Source organism: Anas platyrhynchos, chromosome 21 (assembly GCF_047663525.1).
Source record: "Anas platyrhynchos isolate ZD024472 breed Pekin duck chromosome 21, IASCAAS_PekinDuck_T2T, whole genome shotgun sequence".
Lineage (NCBI taxonomy): Eukaryota > Metazoa > Chordata > Aves > Anseriformes > Anatidae > Anas > Anas platyrhynchos.
The window spans coordinates 13,963,916-13,988,994 of NC_092607.1; the positions used below are offsets into that span (position 1 = coordinate 13,963,916).

Consider the following 25,079-nt stretch of genomic DNA (forward strand, 5'->3'; position numbering starts at 1 on the left):
TCTTTAGTGAACAGTTTATTTGAGCTGACATTGTTTGTCTTTTTTTCCCAAAGTGTAGGAATTACATAAAATTAACATCTAGATAGAGAAGATAATTCCTGTGGCAATTTGCCAAAAGACAGTATTTCTTTACTAATTAATGCTTTGAAAACAGAACAAAACACAAAAACACCTAACTGTCTACAGTTACTTGACTTAATACCACAGCTATATTAGTCTTATTTACTTGTATTGTTTTAATTCAGGGTTCACCAAAACCACTTTTTTTTTTTTTTTTTTTGACATAAAGGGTACTCTCAATGAACAGCCATTGAGTCCAGAAAAGAAAACATATTAGTGTAAAAAAAATAAATCAGTTTTACCTTCTTTTGTCTCCAAGCATGCCATTCACCTGGTTAAGAAATTTTCTGCAGTCCTATTAAAACAGAGACATTTCTTGAATAAGTGTAAAACAAAAGTCGACCTCCATGGAAACATTTTTCATATGACTTACTGTTTCAAACTCCGAATCTTTAATTCCTTTAAATGCATTGGACACAAACTCCATGGAAAACCATTGGCATGCCAGTTCCCTTCTTTGTTTCTCAGGTATCATTCTGCATAAAGCTTCTGTAATGGCTACTTGCAGATCATAGTCTACAACACAATACATTTTGCAGGAATAGTAATTTTAAGTATATTACTGATTTCCCCCAAAAAATATTACAGAAGAAACTGGTACTGGAAGTGCTGAACTTTTCATATTACACATCACATTAAATCCAGGCAGGTAATCCATAAAGGATAAAGAATTACAGGAATAAGGATAACTGAACAACTTAATGTTTCAAAATAAAATTTCAGTCAATCTCTCAAGGAATGTCAAAGCAATGCTAAGCACATAAAGAAGAGATAAGACATTTTCAACTTTCACTTGAATGGGGGCAAACCGAAGTGATCCCTGATAGAAGTTATAGTAATACTGAACATGGCTAGCAATTTACTATGCTTAAAGATTGATTTCCTTCTGATCTTTGCTATTTTAAAACTTATTTGCTAGAGGAGAGGACCAAAAGCTTCAACAAGTTAGCTATATTCTGCATATATTTGATACATTCCAGTTTGCAGACTGTTTTCATGCAATATTTTATTCTTCAGAGGACTGTAACTGCAACATTCTGCAGTTTATAAAGGTATTCTTCTCAATTTTGAAGGGGTCTACATGTAATTTTTAAGCTCAGTACTAGGTTGTTTATTAACCATGCTCACCTCCAGCATCCAAAATTCTCCTACCCATGTCACTCCTGCAAAAGTAAGCAGTTTTGTCAAACTATGACAGCAAAAAAAAAAAAAGCATAAAAGAAAAGTTTACTTAATTACAAACTGTTGACATGTGAGCTGAAACCCTGATTCAGATGAATTATCAGACTTCAGAGGGGATATCTTTGATCTGCAAAGGACATACAACTGAAAACAACACTGGGGAAGTGAAGCACCTGATGTGTATGTTTTTGGTTTTTAAATGCTGTAAAAAGTTTTCCAAACACACAAAGACATTCCTTCCAGTGAGTGATTCACTGTGCTCTATACACATCCTTATAATTAAGAGTGTAATTGTTTAAAGACAACTGGGATGAAATAAAACCTAACTCAGATTGAAAATGAGGCAATTTAGGGTTGTAAGGGGAAAAAACAAAACAAAACAAAACAAAACTATGAGAATACCTGCGCACTGCCCTTGGCTACATAACAGCAAATGCAAAAATGAGTTAAACAGGGACTAATGTGTATGCATTATAAAGAGTCACGGTTAAAAAAATAAAATAAACCAAAGATTATTTACATGACAGGCAGCATTTCCTTTGTAGAAAATATCTTTTTCCTGGCATCTCGAGGCATGTTGTCAAGCATTAAATTAAGTTTTCTTACTACCTAAGAAGAGTGGGAAAAAAACGAGTAGGGTTAAATATTAAGTAAATTGCTTAAGTTTAAATTATTCTCTACCTGCATTTAGGGCCTACATAAAGCATTTCATATGACTGAAGAAAATAACATGATTAAGTAATTGCAAAATAAAAAAAAAAAATAGTCCTGTTTGACCTTAAATGGTATCTATCTTAATATAACTACCTCAACTTCCATAACTTACATTACCTTTAATGTTAGTATTGGTTGTTAAAGGGTTATGTTTCTTATGTTTCTTTTTTGCAAGGGTTAAATATAGCAACAAACTTTCAGAGCTAAATTTTGTCTGCAGCTGATTGCTGGCTGTTGCATACCTCAAATTTGCTTTAAAAAGCCTGTGCTTTTGAGATACAGCCTTTAAAGAAGACAATTATAAAACAACAACAACCAAAAAAAAAGCAGCAAAAAACTTTTCCTTTATTCAAAGAGGAAGAAAAACCTAAATAAAATGATGTTAAAATGATGTTAAGTAAAATAAATACAAGGAATTCTTGAGTACTCTAGAAGGCATACAAGTTTCCCACAAGCATCTAAAGTATTTATTACATTCTCAAATATATTTATAGCAACTATATTACAGTGTCTTATTTTCTATGCATTTGTATAGCTTCTGCAACAGAATCTTTCTACCACCGTTTTGTAATTGATTGTCCAAAGAAAAAATAAGGGTCAGTAGCTGAAAGTTGTTAAAAACATAAATGACAATGAGCATCTCAGAAAGATATTAAATCATCCTTCTTATACTATAACACTATTTTTTTTAATAGCATTTGCAAAATTAAATTACTATCTTTTCAAAGCCAGTTTAAACACTAAACAGAAAACAGCTGCTTAGAAAAAGGAAATGTTTACCTCCTGCTGGACATAAATACTAATTCTTACATCCGCAATGAGGGTACATGTTCTCAAAACAAAATTTTCTAACATTTGCATTTTACCTAAGGAAGAGAGAAAAAATAGATTTAAGGTTATCAGTTTTTTTAGGGTGCCCCCTCACCTAGCATTTGGGAAAAGATTCTTATTTGCAGGTGTAAGCATAGCACGTCTTTCTTTCCATATAGGATTATTGATATATAAAAACAAGTGCCTTAAACTTCACAGTGAAGATGCAAGATGGAATAGTACTTCAATTTATTGTAGGTATGTCTTTCTATGTTTACATGCCTTTCTATCGCATTCTCACTGCATGAGTCCCCTGTGCATGGAGCTCATCATCACACTGTAACTCAGTTCTGAGAGAGAATTCTGACCCTGGGATTATGTCTTCCCAAGGACAAGGAAGGAATCATCACTTTGACAGTGACAGCCAAATGGTCTTTCTGCCACTAGTGTTACCTCACTGAAAAGTAAGAGTGATATTTTTGAAGACAATATCCAAGAAGACATACTACTGTGCTATGTAGAAACATGGTTCTTTCTAATAAAGCCTCCATTTAGTTGCCATCACTAAATAGATGTTTTCATCCTTTTATTACAGATACTAACAAGTTACAAAGAAAACCTGTCAGTAGAGAAACCTTAAATTAAACAATCAAAGTTACACAAAGTTACACTTGACATTCAAGCTTTTTTTTTTTTTTTTTTAAACAAAAACACATGAAAGAGAAAGGAGGTTCTTTGTGCACAGAATAGCACTCTTGAGGATAAGCCCTTTTATCTTAGTTTACTAACCGCAGCATGTAGAAAAGTGGAATACTTACATTAATCATGAAGCCTTATTATACATGCTCAACTGAGAACTACCTTGCCTTTATATGGCTCCATAGGTAATGAGTTATTTTAACACTAATAATTTTAAAAGTATTCTGAAAGAGACATTTTAACTCTCATATCTAGAGTATATTTGTTTAAGCTCACCTTCAGGTCTGCTATCATATACAGCCTACAATAAACAAGCAAAAAGCACTATAAATATTACAGCATAAAATTTAGGTCAATGTACCTAAAGCAAGTAATCAAAAAAACATCTCAGATTTTAAAATTATCGCATCCCTAATGAGGAATACAGGAGACCTTTTCTATTATCAACTTGAGTTTCCCAAAAAGATATTTGTTAAATTTATGGGGATTATTTCCCCAATAATTTTTTATGCAGACATTTTTACAAAAAACTCATAGATCTTACAAAGCTTGGGTCTCTGGATTACAGATTAGTATACTGCTAATTTTTGCAATAAAAAATTAAACCAAGGAGTCAATTTTTTTTGTTCACTAAAAACTTTTTTTTTCTTTATGGTAATGAGTAAGAATACAGACAAAGTATTTATCCACTTGTAATCTATTTTGGAAGTAATTGTAACATTAACTTAGAAGGATGGTAAGTGGAAAAATGTTTCAAAGTCTTTTTGTAATGAAACTACTAATATTAATTTTCACAAATACACACAATGGATTTTATTTGTCAACATATTTTTACCAGCAATACGTTGAAGAAATCTTCAGCCAGAGTTGTAAGGGTTTTATTATTTTCATTTCCTCTAAGGATCAAAATTCCTTTTACCTTTTCAAACCAATTAACCATGTAAAGAGAAAATAAAAGCAAAGGTATTTTAATTGCATGAAAAAGGACAAGTTTGTATTATACTTACACAAAATTAAACAAACTATACAAAGGTTAAAATAACAACAACAACAGTTACCATCCTGAGCACACTTTAGAGTGACTGAAATTTCACACTCAGGTTGTTTCAGTCCTGAAATCTGTTAGTAAGTCATTTCTGTGGCTTTCTAACACAAAACCTGGAGATCTACTTTTGCAACTGCTGTCACAAGACAAAACAGCCAACAATGGATGGTGGTTGATTGAAAAAGTGTTTGCAGGTGTGAGCAGAAGCAGGAAGTTACTGCCACTTTTCTGGAAAAAGCAGTAGGCAATTGAATAAGAGTCACTTTCTGACATTGCCATTAACTTTCTTCAGTGAACTCTCTGATTAAAGCATTAAGGAAGTGGTGGTTTTCTTTTTTTTCAGTATATTTAATATACTGAGTTACAAAGTATATTTAATATACTGAGTTACAAATGCCTAAGTTATTTACCGTACACATTTAAATAACAGAAAATAATCAGAATAGGACTATAATCTGTTGAAAGAACAGATACAATATTATTGTTGTATTCACCAAAAAAAAAACTAAATTGCATGAGAAAATTACAATTCCTGACTCAAAAACATTATCGCAAGTAATTATATATTGCATAATTTGCCAAACTTCCACTTTAATAGAGCAGTATCACTTTACAAGGACCTGGTTGTCTAAAAACATTTTAATGAGTAATGTTTATTGTGAAATTATAAGAAATTCTCAATTCAGAAGGTAATCAAAGCCTAAATTGAATACTAAGCTGTTCAATACTGAAGCATTACTTATGTATTTTGTATTGTACATAGTATTAAAATATTACTTCATTAATATTTTTTCAGAAGTTCCTGTATGGTTTATGGTTATACTTATCTTTCCAATAAGACCATATTTTATCATTGCTGGGAGCCCATCTTCGCCGGCTATGCTGATTTTTTCCCCACATTTCCAAAGAGAATTTAGTAAAGTTGAAATAGTTTTGAATTCTTGTTTGTCAAGCTCCTGAAATTGAAATTATTATGATGATTTCAGCTTTAATTACTAGTTTAGTAACTAGATGTTACATTTAGTTAATCTTTGCGTTCTCAAAAGCCACCCTAATTACAATTCAAATAGAGATTTTGTTCTTAGACTTTATTTCAGTTTTTCAAATCATCTACTGGTATAAACCAAGTCAAATGCAATATTTTTCAGACTATTACAATAGCAGCATATATCATTCTCATGTACCACTGACACTACCTGACACAGAAGCTTGTCTAGTTTGTTGACAAACTGTTTGCTGCATTTGTGAGAAACATTTTCACACTCTTCTGTTTCCAGATATTGTTCTAGCAATTCAAAATCTTTTCTTCTTGTAGCTTCATCGATTAACTTTTCAAACTGTCAAGAGTAAAAGAAAATAGAGCACTATTAATGTATGCTCAAGACTGATCTTGATTTAATAAGGTTTAATATATGTTTTTCATGTAGTCTGCTAGACTCTCAGCAAACACACTGAATCACAAAATCATTAAGCGTAAAAATGGAAGTACAAAACACCATATCTAACATACTAATCGTGCAAATAGTTACTTCTGCAACTTTTCCTTAACTGTGTGTTTTTTTTTCTTTCCTCATATTACAAACAAGTGCTTACATAAGTGCTTATTGTGTTTATGTCCTTTTCTTAGTACATTCAGGAAGTTGCACTTCCTAGTTACCCATTAGCGACTTCAAACGGTATTAGTATATTGACTACGTTTCCTCAACTATTTTGCCTCTCTACTCTTTCTAATGCAATTACAAGCAGATTTCAACGTTTTGATCTTAATTATCATCCTCACTACTTAAGCCATTCATATCCAATGCATATGAATTATTTTCATCAGTAAAATCTTCCAATTACTCTTGCTTTCCAACCAGCTTCTTAGCACTAACGTATGTCAACAGAAAATTTCTTCCTAATGCACTCTGCCACACTGCAAATTTTACTTTTAGTTAAGTACCAAAAGAAATGGTTAAAGCTCGTAATTAAAACAATGAATAGCCATATTTTGATCTATAGGCACATACCTGAGTCTCATTCCTGGCTGCCATTTTGGCAGTTCATCTACTCAGCTGCATAAGAAGGGAACAATCGTCACTTAACCAAAACACGATGCACTGACACAGACTTCCAGTAAGTTTTGCAAACATGTTTCAGTAATTAACGAGTCAGGAATATATTAAATATGAAATTAACTTGGGAGCTAAGGTAAGCATTCCTTTCATGGGTAAGCAATTGCTTAAAATTGAAAACGAGGAGAACCAACGATCAGCTCAAGCAAGGAGGGCAAGGCAGAGGTTCTGCAGCACTGTTCTTGACCTTGGAAAGTGCAGCAGGATGGCAGATTGTACCATCACCACTGAGTCATTCAGATAGGAAAGTCAACAGCAGAACTCCTGAAGGGCCTCTTTATAAGCAGGTAGATGAAATTATTTAAGAAAAATGTGGTAATGCATATGTGGAAAAAGCCTTCTTAATTTTATAAAAGTCATGGACTCTGTGATGCCTATTGCTACCAAAATAAAACAAAACAAAGAAACAAAAAATATCTCGAATTAAGTTTTCTAAGTGTTATTGTAAAAATTAGAAGTGCACAAAAAGTACTTCTTTTAGATAGAGTTAATATATAAAACAGTATTTTGATGCTTTGTATGTTTACGTGTATCTAGTGATCTACCATGTGCAGTTTTGGTCTCCCCATCCCATAAGTTATATAGAACTAGACAAAGGGAAATACCAATTAAAACCAGGGGACGACTGCAGTATAAGATGTAACTGAAAGTACACGTCATTTTCACTCTCCTAAGTAATGCAGAAACAATATATACAGGGTGATTTTTTTCCACACTTGTTTCCAGTACACGAATGCACCTTCCTACGGGGCAGCCTTTGCTATCACCTCACGGTTCTCTTGTCTCTTGTTTAGTCAGAGAAGCCAAAGCATCGAACACAATTCCCCTCACAGGTGCCTCCTCCTTGACGGGGGCGTGGCACCTTGGCCCTCGGAACACCCGGAGTCACCGGCATTTCCCCCCCAGCGCCCCGTTACTGAGGGGAAAGCTCCCCGCACTGTCCCCGCACTGTCCCCGCACCGCCCCCGGCCGCGCCGCGCCCCTCCTGGGTGTAGCCGGCAGCGAGGCTGCCGCAGGCCGGCCAGCATGGCGGCCCTCACCTCACCGCCACAGGGGGAAAAGCCCGCCATTTCCCGCCGGCCAATCACTCCCAGCCCCACTGTCCGCGAGCCAATCGCTGCCTTCGAGCGAGCCCCCTGCAAGCCAATCGCTGTCGGAGGCGTTCAGCGGGAGGCGGGCTCTTCTGGCCGTAACAGACAAGCGGGTAACGCCCGGGGCGGCTTCAGCTCGCGGCCCGGTTCCAGCGGGCGCCGGCGGCTCGGGGTCGGGGATCTGTGAGGAGCCGCAGAACCCTCCTCACGTTCGGCCTTAACCGGTCTGGGGCGAACCATGGAAGTTGTCAGGCTCTCCGCAGGAACAGCTGCGAGGGCTCACGCAAACTTTGGGGAATGTTTTGCAAGTCCCACATGCCAGGAGCCCTGTTGAAAATGTAGAAAGTTAAAATACATTATGACTTCACTGAGTTCAATGACCCTCCTGGGGATAATTCCTTTCAAATGGATTATTTGGGTCATTGATATGCCAACCATGCTTAAAAAAAATCAGAGAAAATAGAAGGAAAACCATCTTTGGAGTAGGGGAGCACTGTGCGAAGGAGCCCCTGCTGCCCTGTGGTACCAGGAACACGTACCTTGTGCGGAGGTCTTGAAAACGCTGTTCTAGGCACCAAAACCAGGGCTTGGCACAGCTCCAGGGGTGTGCAGAATGGAGAAGGGTCAGAAGCGTTTGTGCCCAAGTTTTAATATCAAATGTCAGCTGAAATAGCTGCAGATCTGAGGTCATAGGGAGAAGGCCAAATCGGGAGAGAAGTCAATCCTAAGTCAGTACTAACATTAGACTCCCAGTGACAAATGACTACACGCTCAGACTTGCTGTTCTGGATTTATCAGACAGTTTCAGAAAGTGCATGCAACTGAGTGCACCGAGCACTGATGATACACTGCTTTAAGTACTGTACTTACAGTTGACTATTTGTATATTACTACTACTGGAAGCTGGAATTTATTTTGTAAGATAAATTCAAATACATTTGAGACTAAAATGTAAAATAACACTAACTGCCTGTAAGATGAACCTCGTGGTACGGTGCTCAGAGTAAAAACAAAGCCAAAGTGTTAAAAATCAGCTCAACAAAATAGTATTGATATTTATATTGCAGGATATCCAGATATCTTAAGTACTTGTGAACTGTGGCATTGTGCAATCATACATGCAAAACACAGACTAAAATAAATTCACACTCTTCAAGTGATATGTTGAAATCAAAGAGTGCTATCTCTATCCTTTACTGCTCTCTGGTTAGTCTACACTGTGGATACCATATTTATTTGCAGGTGATGCTTAATACTCTATTATAGCCGGGAATGTGAAAACAATGAAGGTGGTACTGCTAATTCAGATTCACATCAGCAGCATAGGAAAAAAAAAAAAGTATTAAAGATCAGATAATATAATACCAGGTATTTCTAAAAGCACCCTCCTTTATGTATCTCTATGCATTATTTATAACACAATCTCTATATAATAAAACATGGCACTGAAATTCTTTAACAACGTAAGCATTTCCATGTATTTAATACAATTTGCAATAACGTCTTCCCCCAAGCAACTTTGGCAATGTAATTTTATTACTGCTGATTAAAAAGTAACTGGTAATACATGTCTTTATTAATTATGTCTTCCAATTAAATGCCTGTGTCTTGCTTTACAACAAACCTGGCAACAGTTAATTCAAACTTGAACTATATCAAGTAAATGCTTGGCACTGAGGAAGATGCTTTCATGTAGAAGACAAATCAGGTGCTGTAAAGAAGGATGCTCTTACTCTATGTACATCTATTTTCAAGAAACTAGTGAGTGAAGAGAACATCATCTTAGCTGAGAAAAAGTGTAGCACTGAAAATTGGAAGAAGAAATGGAAGAAAGAATAACACAATTGTGAGGCACAAAATCAATTAAGAGGCGTCCAGTACAATTTTGGGAAATGCTATCAGAAAAAAATACCCCTCTCTTCTTTTCCTTGAGTCCATATTATAAACTTATCAGAATAAGTGGCAGCGTGCCTTTTTCCAACATTAGATCTTAAGCCTGCAAGTGCCATATGCACAGATCTAAGGTTAAATGGCAGCAAATTGCATGTAAGAAGTGGCAGCACAGTCATTTTTCAAGCTATATAGACTAATCACTGTATTTTTTTTACATGGTTTTCATTTTTAGCAGTTCTTGAACCCACCTTATTTTCCTAAACTATGTTGCTTTGTAAACAACAACTCAGCTCTATGTTGTCCAAAGAGCAACTGCTAAAAAAAGCACCACTGACAGACAATACAAACTGTGAAAAGCTTTTATTACAATCTCTTGTATTAAAATAGCCATAGTTCTATTACTGTTTTTATATGAATTAAGCACTGTACCATTTTACAACTTTCCACTTAAAAAAAATGACCTTTTGTCTAATGTGTATACTTTATTGACATACTGTGTAATATACTTTTTTTTCCGGACAAGACCATCAGGAAAAATAACCCCTTTTCATTTACATGAATTCCATGTTTGGTTTTCAAAAACAAAGCATGCTTGAAAGAACCTTGAAATTGTGTACTGCTGGACATTCATTTATTGTATGACTATAATAAATACAGGCTTTTGAAAGTGCATTACAGGACAATAACTCTAGGGAAGAATTCACTTTTACAAAATCCTCATGATAAGGGAAGTGCTCAGTTTGAACACAGTGCAAGCAGTCAAGTCGTCCTGAGAACTTATGAAAGTTCATAAGTTTGCTTCCATTGTAGGTGCATAATACCACTATTTAATGGCTTAATCCTTTTTTTTTTTTTTTTTTTGTCAACTAGACTTATTTTGATGTACACTACTGAATGTGACAGGAAAAAATGAGTGCAAATTTCATGTCATGTGGCAGGACTCAGTCCTCATGAGTGAATATTTAGCAGCTTGCAAGCTCCCTACAGAAAAACGTTTTTCATATATTGAATTAATCCCAAGACCATGCTCAGTTCCATTAGAAGCTAGGCTTGCTCAACTCAGCCAGTAATGACAGACAACTGAGTTAGTAACAGCTGCTGTCAGCTCTTCTCCACCAGTGCAAGACGTGCAAAGAGATTAAAAAAAAAAAACAACTTGGAACAATACTTTAATATTCAAAATTTGCACTTGCAAATACCCTGAGAAGTTGCAGAAGGAAGACAATACAAGCCAAATTCACTTTGCTGAGATATTCAGTTCTCATTTCCCTGACACTGTGGTGTACATGACTTTAACCTTTAAACTGACAGTCTCAGCTTTACATAATCTCCCCCTGCTTGCAATAACACCAAGATTTTGACATTTGCTAGCATGAAAGATTCTCTCCCAGAAGATGGCAACAGCATATTAATACCAGTAAGCCAAGTGTCACACTGGGCTTCAGCAACATCCATTGTAAACTGCTGTTAAATAGCAGGCTCAGCAGAGAAGGAATTTAACTGTCTGCTGGGAGAGAATTCAGTTTTATTACTAATGGGAGAAATACAGTAATTGGGGGGTGGAGGTGGGGGTGGAGGCAGAGTAGAGGAAGGGGAATAATAAATAGTGCCTTTTATTCAGCACATGCCCTTCTGTATGTACCTGCGTGTTTGGTTTCTTCTTAGCTGACAAACATGTAAGAACTCCACTTCTATGGACTTCAGCAGTATTCAATAAACTTGAATGGAATTACTTAAGCAAGAAAGTTTCACCAATGTAAGGATGAGAATTTCAGGTCATGCCAAGAAAGATTCCTCTGCAGTCACTGCAGGCGTGTTTCACCTCACCTGACACCTGCAGACTCCAGTTGGCATCATTTGGCACGATCTGCACGAACACTGACAATTTCATGTGGCAGGACTCAACCCCTGGTGTTCTCTGTGTGCTCAGCAGGGCTGTTGCAGTTTGGCACACCACAGCAACTCTGCTAACTCTACAGGCAACATCCCAACTGACTATACAGAAAGCCCGGGCTGACTAGTTCAGATGCGCTATGTCCTGTGTTGCTGTATGCCATTCAGTCATACGAAGCCCACCACAGGAGGCATCAAATAGTGCCCCTTGTCATGGAGCTCTCATTTTTTTGTGGCATATGAGGAAGACCAGAGTTCTAGTTCCTTGTACTGATTCTCTACGACACAAGAGTTGCTGCCAGATTAATGGTCACTCTAACTCAGATGCAGAAAATATGCAGGTGGAATGAAAGCAGGCAGTACTCTTTCAATCCATGTAGCTAGCAATCATTGTACAGCCTCACCCTCATCTCAGAAGTGTTCTGCCTGCCTTAATGGATATGAAATACCCAATGGAGTAGTTGCGTTGATTGTTCAAATCAATTTCAATTTAAGCTTTTGACCTCTCAGTGCTCCAATACAAAATTAAAGCACCACTGGCATGCATTTTCTCTTAAAAGGAAAATGAAAGTTCTTTTATGCAAAACATTAATAAAGAAATGATGATTTTTACTGTTCCCTACCCACAGATAACCACTGGTAATTGACCACTATAGATACAAGTTAAAAACCCATCGTTATTGAAAGTAGGGACACTTACTGTAAAAGCAATAATTAGAACTTGACTCTCAGGGGAAAGCCCTTGCAACCCCAACTGAATTCAAGTACTGACAAGTGCTTAGTACTGCTGAAAACAAGACATTAAAAGTACATCTTGTATTTCTGCTGCTATACTGAATACCTATGTAAGCTATATAAATCAAATGCATGATCTGTGGACATTTCACTTAGCTTAGAAATCAAAATTGCATGTAACCTGCCACTCCATTAACAGCAATTACTACCAGAATGTACCAAATTAGAGAATGAAAATGAACACGACTTGCAAATGCTATTAGTTTTTTAAAAATATGTCTCTTACCTACTAAGACAACAGCCAACGAAGCATGTTTAATCACCCTAGAAGGCTGACTAAATACCCTAAAACACGGAGAATAACCTCTAATTCAACAGTTTTGCTTTGAAATCAGTTTCAGAGCTGTACACATTGGACTGCTGGTATGGAACAAACTATAAATATGCAATTCAAAACAAAGAACAAAATGCAAAATGCCTAAGTTCAAGTTAATTTGCATAGGGTTAGTTCTATCCTACTGCATTCCAACACAGTCAGTTCTCAATGGTTTCCAATAGGATTGAGTTTTCTCAGTACTCTGAAAGAGCTCCTCAGCAGCTCATAGAACCATCAGTCACGACTGGCTCCTTTGAAAGCCAAAGACATAATGGAACTGGGCAGCTTGTTCACTTCAAATCCTGGTTTTGCTAAATAGGTCGCACAACGAAGTAACAACATGAAGCTGCCAGACACAAAAGTTTTCTTGGGGATTGCACGGTTCCAGAATTACTCAGTGGACATTCTAGACTGATATATGGCTGCGTGCTGATTACATCTGTGATTTTAAAAATAACTTGTGATTTTGATGAATAAGCAGCAATCTAAAATAAGGTGCCTGAATACACTACATGATTTTCATAGCAGAGCTTTTCTGAAAAGCAGCGTTTCTAATACTTCCAGCCAGGCAGTTTTGAAAATTTAGGCTGTATACATAAACTTTGCATGAAGTGCTGCATATGTAGGCAAAAAAGCAATGGGAAATCTTTTACTTACTAGATATGTCTGTCACCAAGCCTGTTGCCAATCTGAAGACACACTAATTCCTCACAGTAAAAGTAGCAGAGTAGGAAGCATCTATTGGGTAGATGATACATGAGTGTTGCTGTGCTTTCCCTCCTATAGAAGGGAATCTGTGAACACATGTAAATATCATTTTTACTGATAAATAAAAACATCACTTTACTTTGGAGTTCCTGCTTGGAGTTGCAAGGAATGCAGTCTTGGAGTTCAGCTGGTTTATAACCAGAAGTAGCTAAGAGCATTCAGAAAGTACTGCTGCAATGACATTGGGATGCTGGGGAACAACCAGCTGGGATTCCAGCACACTGTTCCAATGAGCTGCTTACAGATCCATGTATTAGCTTTTCTTTCACCTTTCATATTTGCTTCATTTTGAGTATAAGATCAATAGCATTCTTACAGTGCTTTGAGATCTACAAGTGTAATTGTAACACGAGTGCAAAATCCCTCTAGTTTCCCTTAGTAAGAACGGTTGCACAAGGGAAGAACAATTCCTGTACCACCACCTGGAGGAGAAACCTACTGGTATGTCATGTGGAAAAGACAAGAACTTCCTCAGGAAGACCTGCCTTCATACACTCCGGTAACAATCGCAACAGGGGAGATAAGAAAAGGCACTTCTTTTTTTTCCTAAAAAAAACACAACCAAACAAACAAAAAAATGGGCTGATTGGACATTTTCCTGTAGGTTTTGCTCATTTTGTTAATTCTGAACCCCAAAACTAATGGAATTATTTAACATGGTTAACAGTCTTAATTAAAAATAAAGTATATAAATACAAGTACTTCCCTACAGTGTCTGCCATGCAAATTATGCATAACTGGAACAATGCCAGACTTGGTGAGATAATACAAACAGAATTAGAAACAAAAACTGAGTAAAGCCACACTGACCACTTAAAAAAACAGTACAAAATAGTAAAACAGATCTGTTAGAAATATTCTATGAAATCTAGAATATGACTAGCAACATGAAGTGTCCTGTTTTGATCTCTGCAAAATATCCTGGCAGCATCCCTTTGAATTGCATTGGTTCACACACAAGAGATCACACAGGCTTTCAGCAGATGTAACTCTACACATTTTGGCCCTTTATACTCTCTGAGAGGTTTAGAACAGTTTGTACAGGTTGTTGGCTACCTGCCTGTCCTGAAACACTGCCACCACGTTCAGTAGGTTTCAAAGAGGGGACTGTTGCCACAGGAGCACAGAGAGGGCCACTGAAACTCGCAAAGCTGCTCCGCAGCCACTTCCTTTCATTCAGATGAAGTGGATCCAGCTCTCCTCACATTCTCTAGGCATCTTGAGGGGGTGAGTCCGGCAAGTCAGACTGTAGTTTTTGCCCCTGTTGTTATCCCAATACTCCTGCCCGTTGACTTGATACCTTGCTGCAAACTGGACTACTGAAGACAGCTGGAGGAGGAAAGGAGGCACGGGGAGAAAGAATGTGAAAACATCAACCTGACCCTGCCCATTTTTCTCAGGGATGCTACTGTGCCAATGAGCAGCCACTTCATGGAGGCTCTTCCACTGGTTGAAGGTGTACCGCACAGACACCTGCTTCTCAAAAGCAACATTGCAAACTTGGATGGTGCCGCTGAGCCCCAGATCTGAACTGGTCACTCGTTCAAGACACACCTGCTGCTCCTGAAGTCGGGCAGAGAAATCCATGCAGTCTGCAGGCTGCTGGAAGTCAGGGACTAAGCACTGCATGGTGAACTCCAAGTCCAAGCTGCTGTACCAGAGGTCTGAGTTTATGGACAGCCTGGAAAGGACATGCAAGGGGATGGATGGATCCTCCCCAGTCTGGAAGACTTTCACTTCGGTGAGCTCCAAGCCCAGAGCATCAGCAAACCTCACCCTGTTCATACGGCTCTGGCACCTGGGAACTTGGCATTGCACCGCTGCTCGCTTCCTCCTTTCAGGTGTTGTAGGCAACGATCTCGCCCGGCGGCGTATGATGGGCCGTAACGCTGGGTCGCAGGTGCTGGAAGTGCTGCTCTTAAGCTGGTTTGTCTGAGGTCCCCCCTTGGCTGAGGCACTGCTCAGCACAGACGTGCTGCTGCTGGTACGTGCTGCTGGTACCTGCTGCTGCTGCCCTCGTGCCGCTGCTCCCTCCGCCCGCAGCATGTTCTGGTAGAGATCGGACAGGTAGCTGGGGTTCCTCCGAGGGCCTCGCACCTCCATCCTGAGCTGATGGTATCAGCACCGAGCGCTGCCTCCCCGGAGCACGCACCCTGTGGTAACAGCCAGGCGGCGAGGGCAGAGACCTGGAACCCGTCTCAGCCGCTGGAAGCAAACCAGGGGCTGGCGCCTCACGGGGAAGACCCGGGCCCTGCGGCCGCTACGCTCGGGGCTGGCGGAGCGGCTCTTCAGGCCGGCAGGAGCCCTGGGGGTCCCGCTTAGCCCGTCTCGGGGGCCCCGCAGCCCCCACCGGCGGTGCCGGGGCCCGGGGCCGGTTCCCAGTTCCCGGTTCCCCGGCCCGGCCCCGCCCTCCCGGGGCCGCCTGCGCGGAGCCCCCGGCCCTGCCCCTCCCGCCCCGCCCCGCCCCGCCCATGGCCGCCCCGCGCACGCGCAGTGCCCGCCCGCAGCCGCCGGGGGATGGCGGGGCCGCGGCAGGTACCGGGACGGGGCGGGCAGGGGAAGGGAGGGGGGGGGTGAGGGGAGGGCGGTTCGTCAGGGCCCGGCCGCTCCTGGCCGTGCTGGGGCTGCGGGCAGTGCCCGGGGCGGAGCGGGGCTGTGGGCAGCAGCCGTTATATGGGGCCGTCGGTGGGGATCGGGGCCACGGGAGGGCGGTGTTGGGGCGCGGAGCGCTGCGGGGTGCGGGAGGGAGCCGCTGAGACCGGCGGCCGGGAGGGAGAGCAGGGACGGGGGGTGACGGAGCGGCGGTGGGTGAGGTAACGCACACAGACCGTGTACATCCACATCGTGTACATCTGCATCGTGTACAAATACAGCGTGTACATCTACATCACGTACATCTGCATCGAGTTCATATAAACATAAATCCTATAAACACAAGCCATATAAAAACAAACCCCATACATACACATCGAATACATATAAGCACAAAGCGCAGCGCAGCCAAGCTGTGGGTGGGTGAGGAGAGGTATTTTGGTGCAAGTCAGCTGTTCCCCTTCCGAAATCTGTGTCTGTGCAGCCCTGGGAGGGAACTGCGGTTTCTGGAAGAGAAAGGATCCCTGCATACGCTGCTGGGAGCATTTTTGGTAGCAGTTTATGAGTGCTGGGAGATGTGCTTTTGAATAAGGAAAATACTAAGCATTTGATACAAAATTCACGTATATAAACGTACCATGAGCGCGTTTCCTGGCTCAGAAAAGGACAACTCCGCACACACAGGATGCGGGAGGCTGATCAGCTGTTCGTGTTATATGGAGAGCAGCGACACCCACCACCATTTGGCTGGTACTTGGCTGCAGTCAGCACGCATAAGGCCCTGCAGGAAGAACAAAACGAAGAGCATGCTGTGGTATGAAATGCAGCTCTCCTAATGCCGCTGTACTTCAAAATATTTGTCTGTACCTTTACAAACCACCTTCCCAGGACAGGCTTGAACACGGCATGGCTGGCCAGGCATCCCCTCGGTACTGACTGCAGAAGCTGTGGGGTGACAGCACTGGGCTGGTGGCTGCAGCAGCAAAGTGTGTGTCAATTCTGGCTGGCCGTGCCCCCCAGCATTACAGTGTTACCAGTGCATTGCATTGCAGTGTTAATGGGCAACCTGCTCCCGGGTGCTGCTTCCTGGCTCTGCTCGCCTCTTGGTACCCAGGGGGATGACTGCGGGGCACGGATCAACACTAGGAAGAGGAATAATGCGGGAATAATACGCAAGCACCCAGGGAGGGGATGGTGCTTTCCAGTGCCATTTGGTATCTGCTTATTGATTGTTGTACAGCTTTAAAAATAAATCACATTGGGAGGAATTGCATGTGTTTGTTTATCGCATTTCTAGGACATGGTGGTGGTTACATCTGATAAACTGTGTCGTATGGACCTAAGACTGGAGTCATTTGAAGATTATGTACAAATAAGGGTGCAGATACCATTTTAAAAGAGTAATAATGGGACCAGGCATTCAAGAACATCCTTTATTACTGCACAGAAAGACACAGAAAAAGGAAATCCAAATCAATGAAAACCACAAAGGAATGGTAAAGTAAGGAAATTATTTTCTCTCTTTCTAGTTATAGAAATCTCTAAGTACTGTAGAAGAGTTAATAAGCGCATGACTGTACTGTTGAGATTCTCATCTCCCTCTCTGATCCACACCACCACAAAAGATCATGCAGTAGGACCATGCAGGTCACAAAATGACAGAGGTGACTGTGTCACTGGAGGCACCAGACTCATTTTCATTCTGCTACAAGCTCTTGAATTGATGAATTAAAGTTTTTTTTTGTTGTTGTTGTTTTGTTTTGTTTTGTGTTTTTGAACAAAACGAAAATACAACTATACTGACTTAAAAACTGTGAACAAGATGTCTTGCCTGACATTAAATAAACTGGTCAATCTAAATCAGATGGGGGAGTATAATTTTCCTATTCCTGTTCTAAGATGACATTTTAAAACTTTCTTTTGTAAAATTAGTAATGTTTCTTGTTTGTAGAACAAACACTGTTTTCTGGTTCTTAAACAACACACTGATATAATGATGCTGTGTGCCTACTACACTGATATATCTGATTTGAAGTAAAATACATATGTTAGTTTTAAGCTGTCCAGATTGGTAATGCCATTTCTTTTGCTTGCATTTTTTTCCTACTAATATTTGTACAACTCCAGTATAAAACAAACTGATGAATCTTTTTGTGCCGCTGTTGTGAATTAGTTTGTAGTAATATCATAATAGACTGTATGCTCCCTGCCCACTTCCACTCATTAACATCATAGGAATAATCCTTTAAATTTTAAGACTATGCAAATGAGAAAGGCAAGCAAGATTTGGTTGTGGTGGCCTTCATATTGTACTTTATAATTAGTTTGGTAAAGTGCATTAGGACCATCAGTACCAGCTATTATATACAGTAGTAATTAAATACACAATCTCTAATATTTACTATTTATTATCCCTAAAGTAACTTTGGGATCCTCTTATAGAAGGCTTTATATAAGGGCTAAGTTCTGTTATCGTATCATTCAATTATGCATTTTGCTATAATAGTGTAAAAAGTATAGTAGTATAGTAATACTATAAAAATCAAAAAGTTAGCATAGCATAGTTCCAGTGAATATTCAGAATAGTTGCAATCAGCTCTCTAAAACTTAATGGTACTGTAAACTTTTATTGTATTTATATTCTGATGATGATAGGTTGCTATTTGTGTGTCATACTCAGTTTAATCCTTGCTATTTACAGTAATGGAAAAAGCCATCCAAACACCAAAGGACTAAAGAAACCAGTTTCTCATGTGAAACTGACTCCTGGAACATTAGGGAAAAATGTATCAAGTGCCAGTGAAAAGGTAAATCAAACCAGTTCTTTGTTTATAGAAAAAGGGTACCTAGTTTATGTCAGCTTTTATAGTAACATCACATATTTTCATATCTTTTCAGACTTCCCACGATACTCAATATGGCAACCAACCAAGTACTTTTAGGAAGGGAAGAAATCAACTGGATGACAATGCTCAGTCAAAACGGTAATTCTGTGCTAAGATCATCTGTTTAATTTAATCAAGCAGGTATTTAAATGCTTGTGATAAAATCATGGCTTCATTTTGTTGCCTTTAACTTCCCTAGACTCAGAATTCAGAATTTCTGTGGATAATGAACGTACGTAGTCAATATGGAAACTTAACTATACTGCCTTAATAGGTTCTCAGGCAAATTCAGAATAAAATAAAACAATAAAAAAATAGTAGTAGGTAGCATTCTTTCTGCCGTCAAATATTAATTTTGCCTTATTACTAAATTTCCATGCCATTTGTAGTTTAATTTGTGTAGGTCTAGGTCCTTGAAGGAGGTGGCAAGAACTTTGTAACCTGTTGTTCCAAATACATCAATCATTCTAACAGGATATGATCTTTGTTTTTTTAAGGATCACGAGTGTTTGTACATCACTTCCTAGAGTACAAGGATCAAAGAAGAGTCTCCCAGAAGCAAGGCAAAGTGAATCTTTAGTGCACAGGATCCCTCCTGCCATAAAAGGCAGCACACAAGGTAGCTTCTGTAAGGTTAAAGACGTGCCAGTACAACATTTTTATTGCAGTAAAAAAGAAAAATTTGAAAAGAATCGTGAAGAATATGTTGCTGAAGCTGGTCCATGCTCCTCTAAATGGCAAGGAGCATCTGCAGGTGAAATGTTTCTTGATTTTCAATCGGTACAAATTATTAAAGAAGATGCTGAAGATGATAGTGCCAGTGATCTCTCTGATTCAGAAAGGATTCCCATTCCTCCATCTCCCTGCACACCACCAGAACTCATACTCCGAGCTGAGGAAATTGATCCAGGTTGTTTGGAGCATGTACCTAATACAGGTTTTAAAGAATCAGAATATTACTACCCAGACTTCCTGCCACCCCCTTTCAACTCATGGGACTTGAAGCAACTGGCCATCTTTGTTAATGTAGAGGGTAAATCTGAATTTCGACCAAAGCCAACAGGATTTCTGGAGAAATACATTGATCGCCTTCTGCAGCTGGAATGGCTGCAAATGCAGACTGTACAGAACGAGAAGGTAAAGGCAGCCAAAGCCAGACCACAGACTGCTCCCAGTGCCATACGTACCCTAAAAAGCCCTGGCAAATGCAAAGCATTGTTCAGCCCATTGCCTAGCAAGCAATTGGCTCCCCAGGAAAGTGTTACAAAGCTCCCTGCATGCTATTCAGGTCACAGGGGAGATTTATACTGTGAAGAAAGTCGACAGTTCTGTTCACATCCAGGTCACTTGAAACTATCTGAGAGAATAGGATATGCAATGTCTTCTCAGAGACAATCTGGTGAAGTAAGAAGTGAACTGAAAAAAACAACTGCAAAGCAACAGCTTCTCAATATTCAGCCACCTGAGAACAAATCTAAAATTCAAAATGTTGGTAACATCAGACCCCCTAAGCAAGCATCAGTATACCATGGTTCAGCTGCTCCCATGAAAGGCGTAAAAACATATGCATGTACAAACCCAAAGAAAAATGGCAATGCTAACAATTACGTTCCTTCTAAAAAACCAACAGGGGACAGGAAAATTAAAACAAATGGCACGAAGCAAACATCGCACAAATTAAAATGAAGAATGATTTTTAAATGTTAGAAAAAATGTAAATGTTAAAAACAACATCTTTTTTGATGTTTCTTGACTGCTAGAAAGCATTTGGCCAATGCAGAAGGGTCATGTTTTCTTCATCGCAAGATCCTGAAAAGACATGTTCTCAATGCATGGTTCTAAGTCAGCACTGTTCTTTTCAATACATTTGATCTTAAGCCAGCAAGGCCATCAGGAAATCTTTTCCCTGAAGGTGTGTCTTCCATCAGTCTTTCCTCAAAAGTATTTATAATTGCTCAATGAAGATAACACTAGCAGAATATGAAAATTTAGAGATGTACAATATGTCCTATTTGCACCAGCTGAACTCCATTGAAATCCATTGTGTTTCCTCTGCTTACCTTGGTGTATTTGAGAGAATAAGAGCTGCGCTCTTTTTCTGTAACAGGTGTGCTATTTTGAGACAGGTTTGATGGTGTTCTGTTTTCTGATGGAAAAAGGGCTCAATTGTTTTTATAAAATAATGGAGTAACCTATCTATACAAAGTCAAACTCTAATTCTTCATAGAAGATGATAAATTGAGTTTTTTGATGTGTTTGATTTTTATTTATTTTTTGCTAGGAAGAAGAATGGAAATAAAGTATTGAAATATTTTAATGCAGAAAGGATTATTTTAAAGACAAACAATTACTAGGGAGCAGACAGCTTCTGTAGTGGCAGATTAAGAATAAGGAATGCATATTTTTATACCCAGAAACCTTCGCTGTATTTATATACAGTATTCCTTCAAGTTAATTTTGTAAACCTTGATGCTTTTTGTCATTTAGAAAAAAAGACCAAATTTCAAACCGCACATGGATATCAATAACTAATGCAAAATGATAATATTACTAAATATTCTGTCGTCTAATGTCCGGAACTCATAAACTCTCAAAACATAGAAAATAGACTCTTACGGGATGAATTTGAAAGCTATTTTAAGGTCTGTTAAAGATATATTTTGATACAAAAGATATCTATTTTCAGTTACTGAGATGACAATTCCATGGTCCAGTCTACTTCACTTAGCTTGGCTTATTTCAGGGTTTAGTGATGTGGCATGGGGAAATACCCTACAGAAAGAAATTGTACAATTTTTTAATGCAGTGTCCTGTCCTTGGACTCTATTTTGAATTGTGTCTGTGAGATACAAGAGAATGTGAAAAATAAGTCAGTGGATATTCAAGTGTCAGTTCAGCTGTTATCTGGGGACACAATCCTGTTAAAACGAAGTTCTAGAAAATGTTTTGAACTTTCATTTTAAAATGAAATACTTCCTGACCACAATTAGCTTCATCCTCAGCCACCTGTCACAGCGAACTGTTTATGAGAAGTGAGCTGAGGTCTGATGGACCAAATTTTACAAGTGGATCCTTCCCATTTTGATATCAAATGAAAAAGTAGCAAATGCTAAAGAATATATTTATGTACATAGTTGAATTGCACTTCTCTGGTTGATCTCATCTTGGTTTTAAGATGCTTAGCTGTTTCTATTCATTCATTGTGCCTACCAGATCTTCAGCTTTGTAAAATTTCAATGCATGGATTTATATATAGTTTAAAATGAGAGAACATTAATAAATATAGTAATAAACTAGATTATTTTACAGTACATAAAAACAATGCTCAGGAATAGTGTGAGAAATATTTTTAGTGGCTTTTTCCTAGTCTACTGGAGACCAAATGTGAAATTTTAAATTGATAAAGGAAACAAATTTAATGTACAGTATATTTCCATATTCAGTATTTGTTAGGATACAGTTAAAATAAATTGTAGTTGCTTGTATGTTGTGCTCTATGCAATTAAAGTGGAACTTAATCTGACATGCTCAACGATCAAATAAATTGGCTGTGTTGCAGGTGTGATGAAACTTACAGGATGGCATTCAAATACCAGCAACTGCACAGCACTGGCACATTTCATCCTTTTGTTTTGTTCCAGACTCATTGTGTATTTCAGCTTTTTTAGATGAAAGGATCTTGCATCCACTGCTGGAATTTCAGGCTTTGGCCAAATTCTCCAAGCCTTCATTAGTCAAGTTTTCCTGATTCACATTAAGAGTAGTGAAAGTAAGACTGCTCTTACTATATAATAAGCGCTGTTCTAGTGCATGATTTTAGTACCCTGTTTTGGCACACTACTATAACCACCAAAAGCAAGGTGAGCAGGATCAAGTCAATAATCAGAATGGCAGTTTTTAAAAACAAATTCTCTTAGATGCAGTAAATAATTCAGCATGTTATTATGACACTGAATATTAGTGTATGCTAAATTTTTATCTGAAATGCGGCTTTATATTGGTGCTTTCCTAGATTACATGGAGAGCATGTAGACATACGCATTTTGCATGATCACCTCTTAAAGAATAAATAAATAAATGGTGTTTCAGTCAGCTTTGACTAGAGCAAAGGCGATTGGCACTGAGAATTTTTTTTCTCACAGACCCAGGAATTAGTAAGTATTGTTTTAATGTAGCACTTGTGGTCTAATGCACTTTAATCTGTTGTTGGAGACTTTTTAAGAAGTTTAATGGGCAGAGATGGTGATGGCACTGAAAACAAGTCTGAATACTTGTTCATCACTAAGCTCTGGCTGTGATCAGGACAAGTAAGTTTGTCTCACATGATAATCACACGATTCTGATTCTAATTTTTGTTCGTTCATTTGATACTTTCAAAATTGCTTTTTTTCAAAAACTGTTCTTACTGTGAGCAGACCTGCAAGTGTTGGATTTTATCTGGAAGCAGTTTTGCTCCTATTTTACTTGTCTGTGTTCTGGGCCTATAGATGAAAAGAGCTGCTTTTATGAAGAGGACTATGGTTTATCTTCCCTTCATTTTCTATTGATGGGTATTTTCTTTAAAAACACTTCTGAATATAACAGAAAAGTTTATTCCATCAAGTACATTACATTCAGAATTTAAATAATTCCACAGCACAGTTTATTTATGTGGTTATTTATATTTTTTCACTCTATATAGCAATATTATCCTATATTCACATGTATCTAAGTGTAGCACTGAAGATGCTGAAGAGCAAGTTTACTGTAATTTGAGCTATTTAAATGGAATGATTTTTTTTCTATGTAATTAATAGCGTTCTGTAGTACTACCTACAAAACTGATACACTCAGGTTGCATTTTAAATAGCCAGATCCTACTTCAGTTATACCAATATATATACCAACTTTGAACAACTGTTGTTCTTAATGAAAAAATAATTTCTCATAAAAAAAATAATTAAACAGGCCACTGTCTGGAGCCCAGCTTTTGATGTTGGCAATCATTTGTTCTTATTTATTTGAAGATTCTGTGGATATTTTTGCTGGTAATTTCATTGGAAAGTGATCTTGTAATTCAAAGTTACTGTGTATTTATTATATTAAAAGTGAGATGCTGCTTACTTGTTTTTTAGTTGTATTCTTTTCATCATCCACAAGATGGCACTTTTGAATTTTCTTTTAAAACATTACTACGGCAAAGGCTCTTAGCTTAGTGATATCTCAGCTGTATTGCTGCTGATGGCCAAGCTACCTGGCTAAAAGATACATGATTATTTCTGCTCCACGTGGCAGTCACTTCTGTAATGGCTGTGTTAAGGCATCATTTTAGCCTTAAATATCATACTCAATTTTCATAATTCATCATACTCTTTTTTTTAATGCAGCGATCAAAGTGCTTCACATTCTCTGTTCTAATCTCTAGGACACTTAGATCATGATCCAGTGCACAGCAAACACATGTAGGTAGATGCTTGCACAGGTGGGGTCTCAGCCACATTCTTGTGTTGCAAGTGCTGTTGAGGTGTGGACCTTCTCCAGTGTTTCAACATTCTTGCTATGGAGGGTTTCTTAATGTCTAAATCCTCCTATCCTGTGCTGCTATTTAAGCCTTACTTTTTATCCTGTTAACAGTAAATTTCACTTTCACTTTTCAACTTAAAATATTGTGGCCTAATTGACAAGATCTATTGCTTTTCTTCTCCTAGCAGAAGATGAGTTCTTCTGTAAGTCTTCCTTTCACAACTTTTGCAACCTTAAATTTTCCAGTTCCAAAGAAGTCCCCAGTAAAAACAATGCTGATGTAGAATGGAAAGTACCTATTATATTCGTAGGAGCCAGGACCTTTCCCATACTGTCTGCCACTCAGTCTTTTTTTTACATGGTTTTACAAGACTTTATTTTTCCTTTCCTGCTTCTTTATGTAGTTTTATTTAAAATGTATTTTTGTAAGCTGGGTGTGAAGTCAGCTTCAGGCATGCAAGTTCAAACTTGCTTAATGGCTTTTGAGTTTAACAAGACAGTAATAGTTGTATCAGCTTTCAAGGTTCAAAGTCTGAAGTAATACAATAGCACTCCTAAGCATGGCAGATAAACATAACTTGGGGTTCTGAACTATCGCAAGTGTAGGTAATAGCATGCTCCCATTACAGTCACATGCTTGGACTTTTGCAAACAGTGAAG

The 25,079-nt window shown here is 38.6% G+C and overlaps 3 protein-coding genes across 20 annotated transcripts in view; 1 reads left to right on the plus strand and 2 right to left on the minus strand.

Annotated features, from left to right (window-relative positions):
- The window catches only part of SYCP2 (synaptonemal complex protein 2), a 32,099-nt gene extending 22,240 nt beyond the window's left edge, over nucleotides 1–9,859 (minus strand). For 10 of the 17 annotated variants that reach the window (XR_011804585.1, XR_011804586.1, XM_072026665.1 and 7 more), the window contains exons 1-10: nucleotides 7,725–9,859; nucleotides 5,767–5,907; nucleotides 5,396–5,526; nucleotides 4,361–4,463; nucleotides 3,802–3,826; nucleotides 2,797–2,882; nucleotides 1,823–1,911; nucleotides 1,249–1,283; nucleotides 494–636; nucleotides 363–415 (exon numbers count right to left, since the gene is read on the minus strand). Coding sequence is in view for 15 of the 17 variants with exons in the window: in XM_072026665.1 (XP_071882766.1) it covers nucleotides 363–415; nucleotides 494–636; nucleotides 1,249–1,283; nucleotides 1,823–1,911; nucleotides 2,797–2,882; nucleotides 3,802–3,826; nucleotides 4,361–4,463; nucleotides 5,396–5,526; nucleotides 5,767–5,907; nucleotides 7,725–7,754 (836 nt within the window). In the remaining 2 variants the exon portion in view is untranslated. The other 7 variants (XM_072026664.1, XM_072026670.1, XM_072026671.1 and 4 more) reach the window with 7 other exon arrangements.
- Nucleotides 9,860–10,013: 154 nt separating this feature from the next.
- PPP1R3D (protein phosphatase 1 regulatory subunit 3D) lies at nucleotides 10,014–15,846 on the minus strand. The gene has a single exon (XM_005010392.6). The coding sequence runs from the start codon at nucleotides 15,541–15,543 to the stop codon at nucleotides 14,617–14,619; it is 927 nt and encodes a 308-aa protein (XP_005010449.2). The 5' UTR covers nucleotides 15,544–15,846; the 3' UTR covers nucleotides 10,014–14,616.
- Nucleotides 15,847–15,889: 43 nt separating this feature from the next.
- FAM217B (family with sequence similarity 217 member B) lies at nucleotides 15,890–24,019 on the plus strand. 2 transcript variants are annotated; one of them, XM_027442923.3, is made up of 5 exons: nucleotides 15,890–15,975; nucleotides 17,330–17,533; nucleotides 18,734–18,839; nucleotides 18,931–19,016; nucleotides 19,415–24,019. In XM_027442923.3, exons 2-5 carry the CDS (start codon nucleotides 17,439–17,441, stop codon nucleotides 20,601–20,603), a joined length of 1,476 nt encoding a protein of 491 aa, XP_027298724.1. In that variant the 5' UTR covers nucleotides 15,890–15,975; nucleotides 17,330–17,438; the 3' UTR covers nucleotides 20,604–24,019. The 2 variants fall into 2 exon arrangements, with proteins under 2 accessions (XP_027298724.1, XP_005010448.1); XM_005010391.6 differs by having other exon boundaries at nucleotides 15,950–15,975; nucleotides 17,330–17,528.
- Nucleotides 24,020–25,079: the final 1,060 nt, after the last annotated feature.

Excerpts from the sequence above, each read along its gene's own strand:
- PPP1R3D (XM_005010392.6), bottom strand. The coding sequence starts at position 15,543 with ATGGAGGTGCGAGGCCCTCGGAGGAACCCCAGCTACCTGTCCGATCTC.
- FAM217B (XM_027442923.3), top strand. The coding sequence starts at position 17,439 with ATGGGACCAGGCATTCAAGAACATCCTTTATTACTGCACAGAAAGACA. Across the intron at positions 17,534-18,733 it reads AACCACAAAGGAATGGTAAA|TAATGGAAAAAGCCATCCAA; the intron begins GTAAGGAAATTA and ends TGCTATTTACAG. Across the intron at positions 19,017-19,414 it reads GACAATGCTCAGTCAAAACG|GATCACGAGTGTTTGTACAT; the intron begins GTAATTCTGTGC and ends TGTTTTTTTAAG.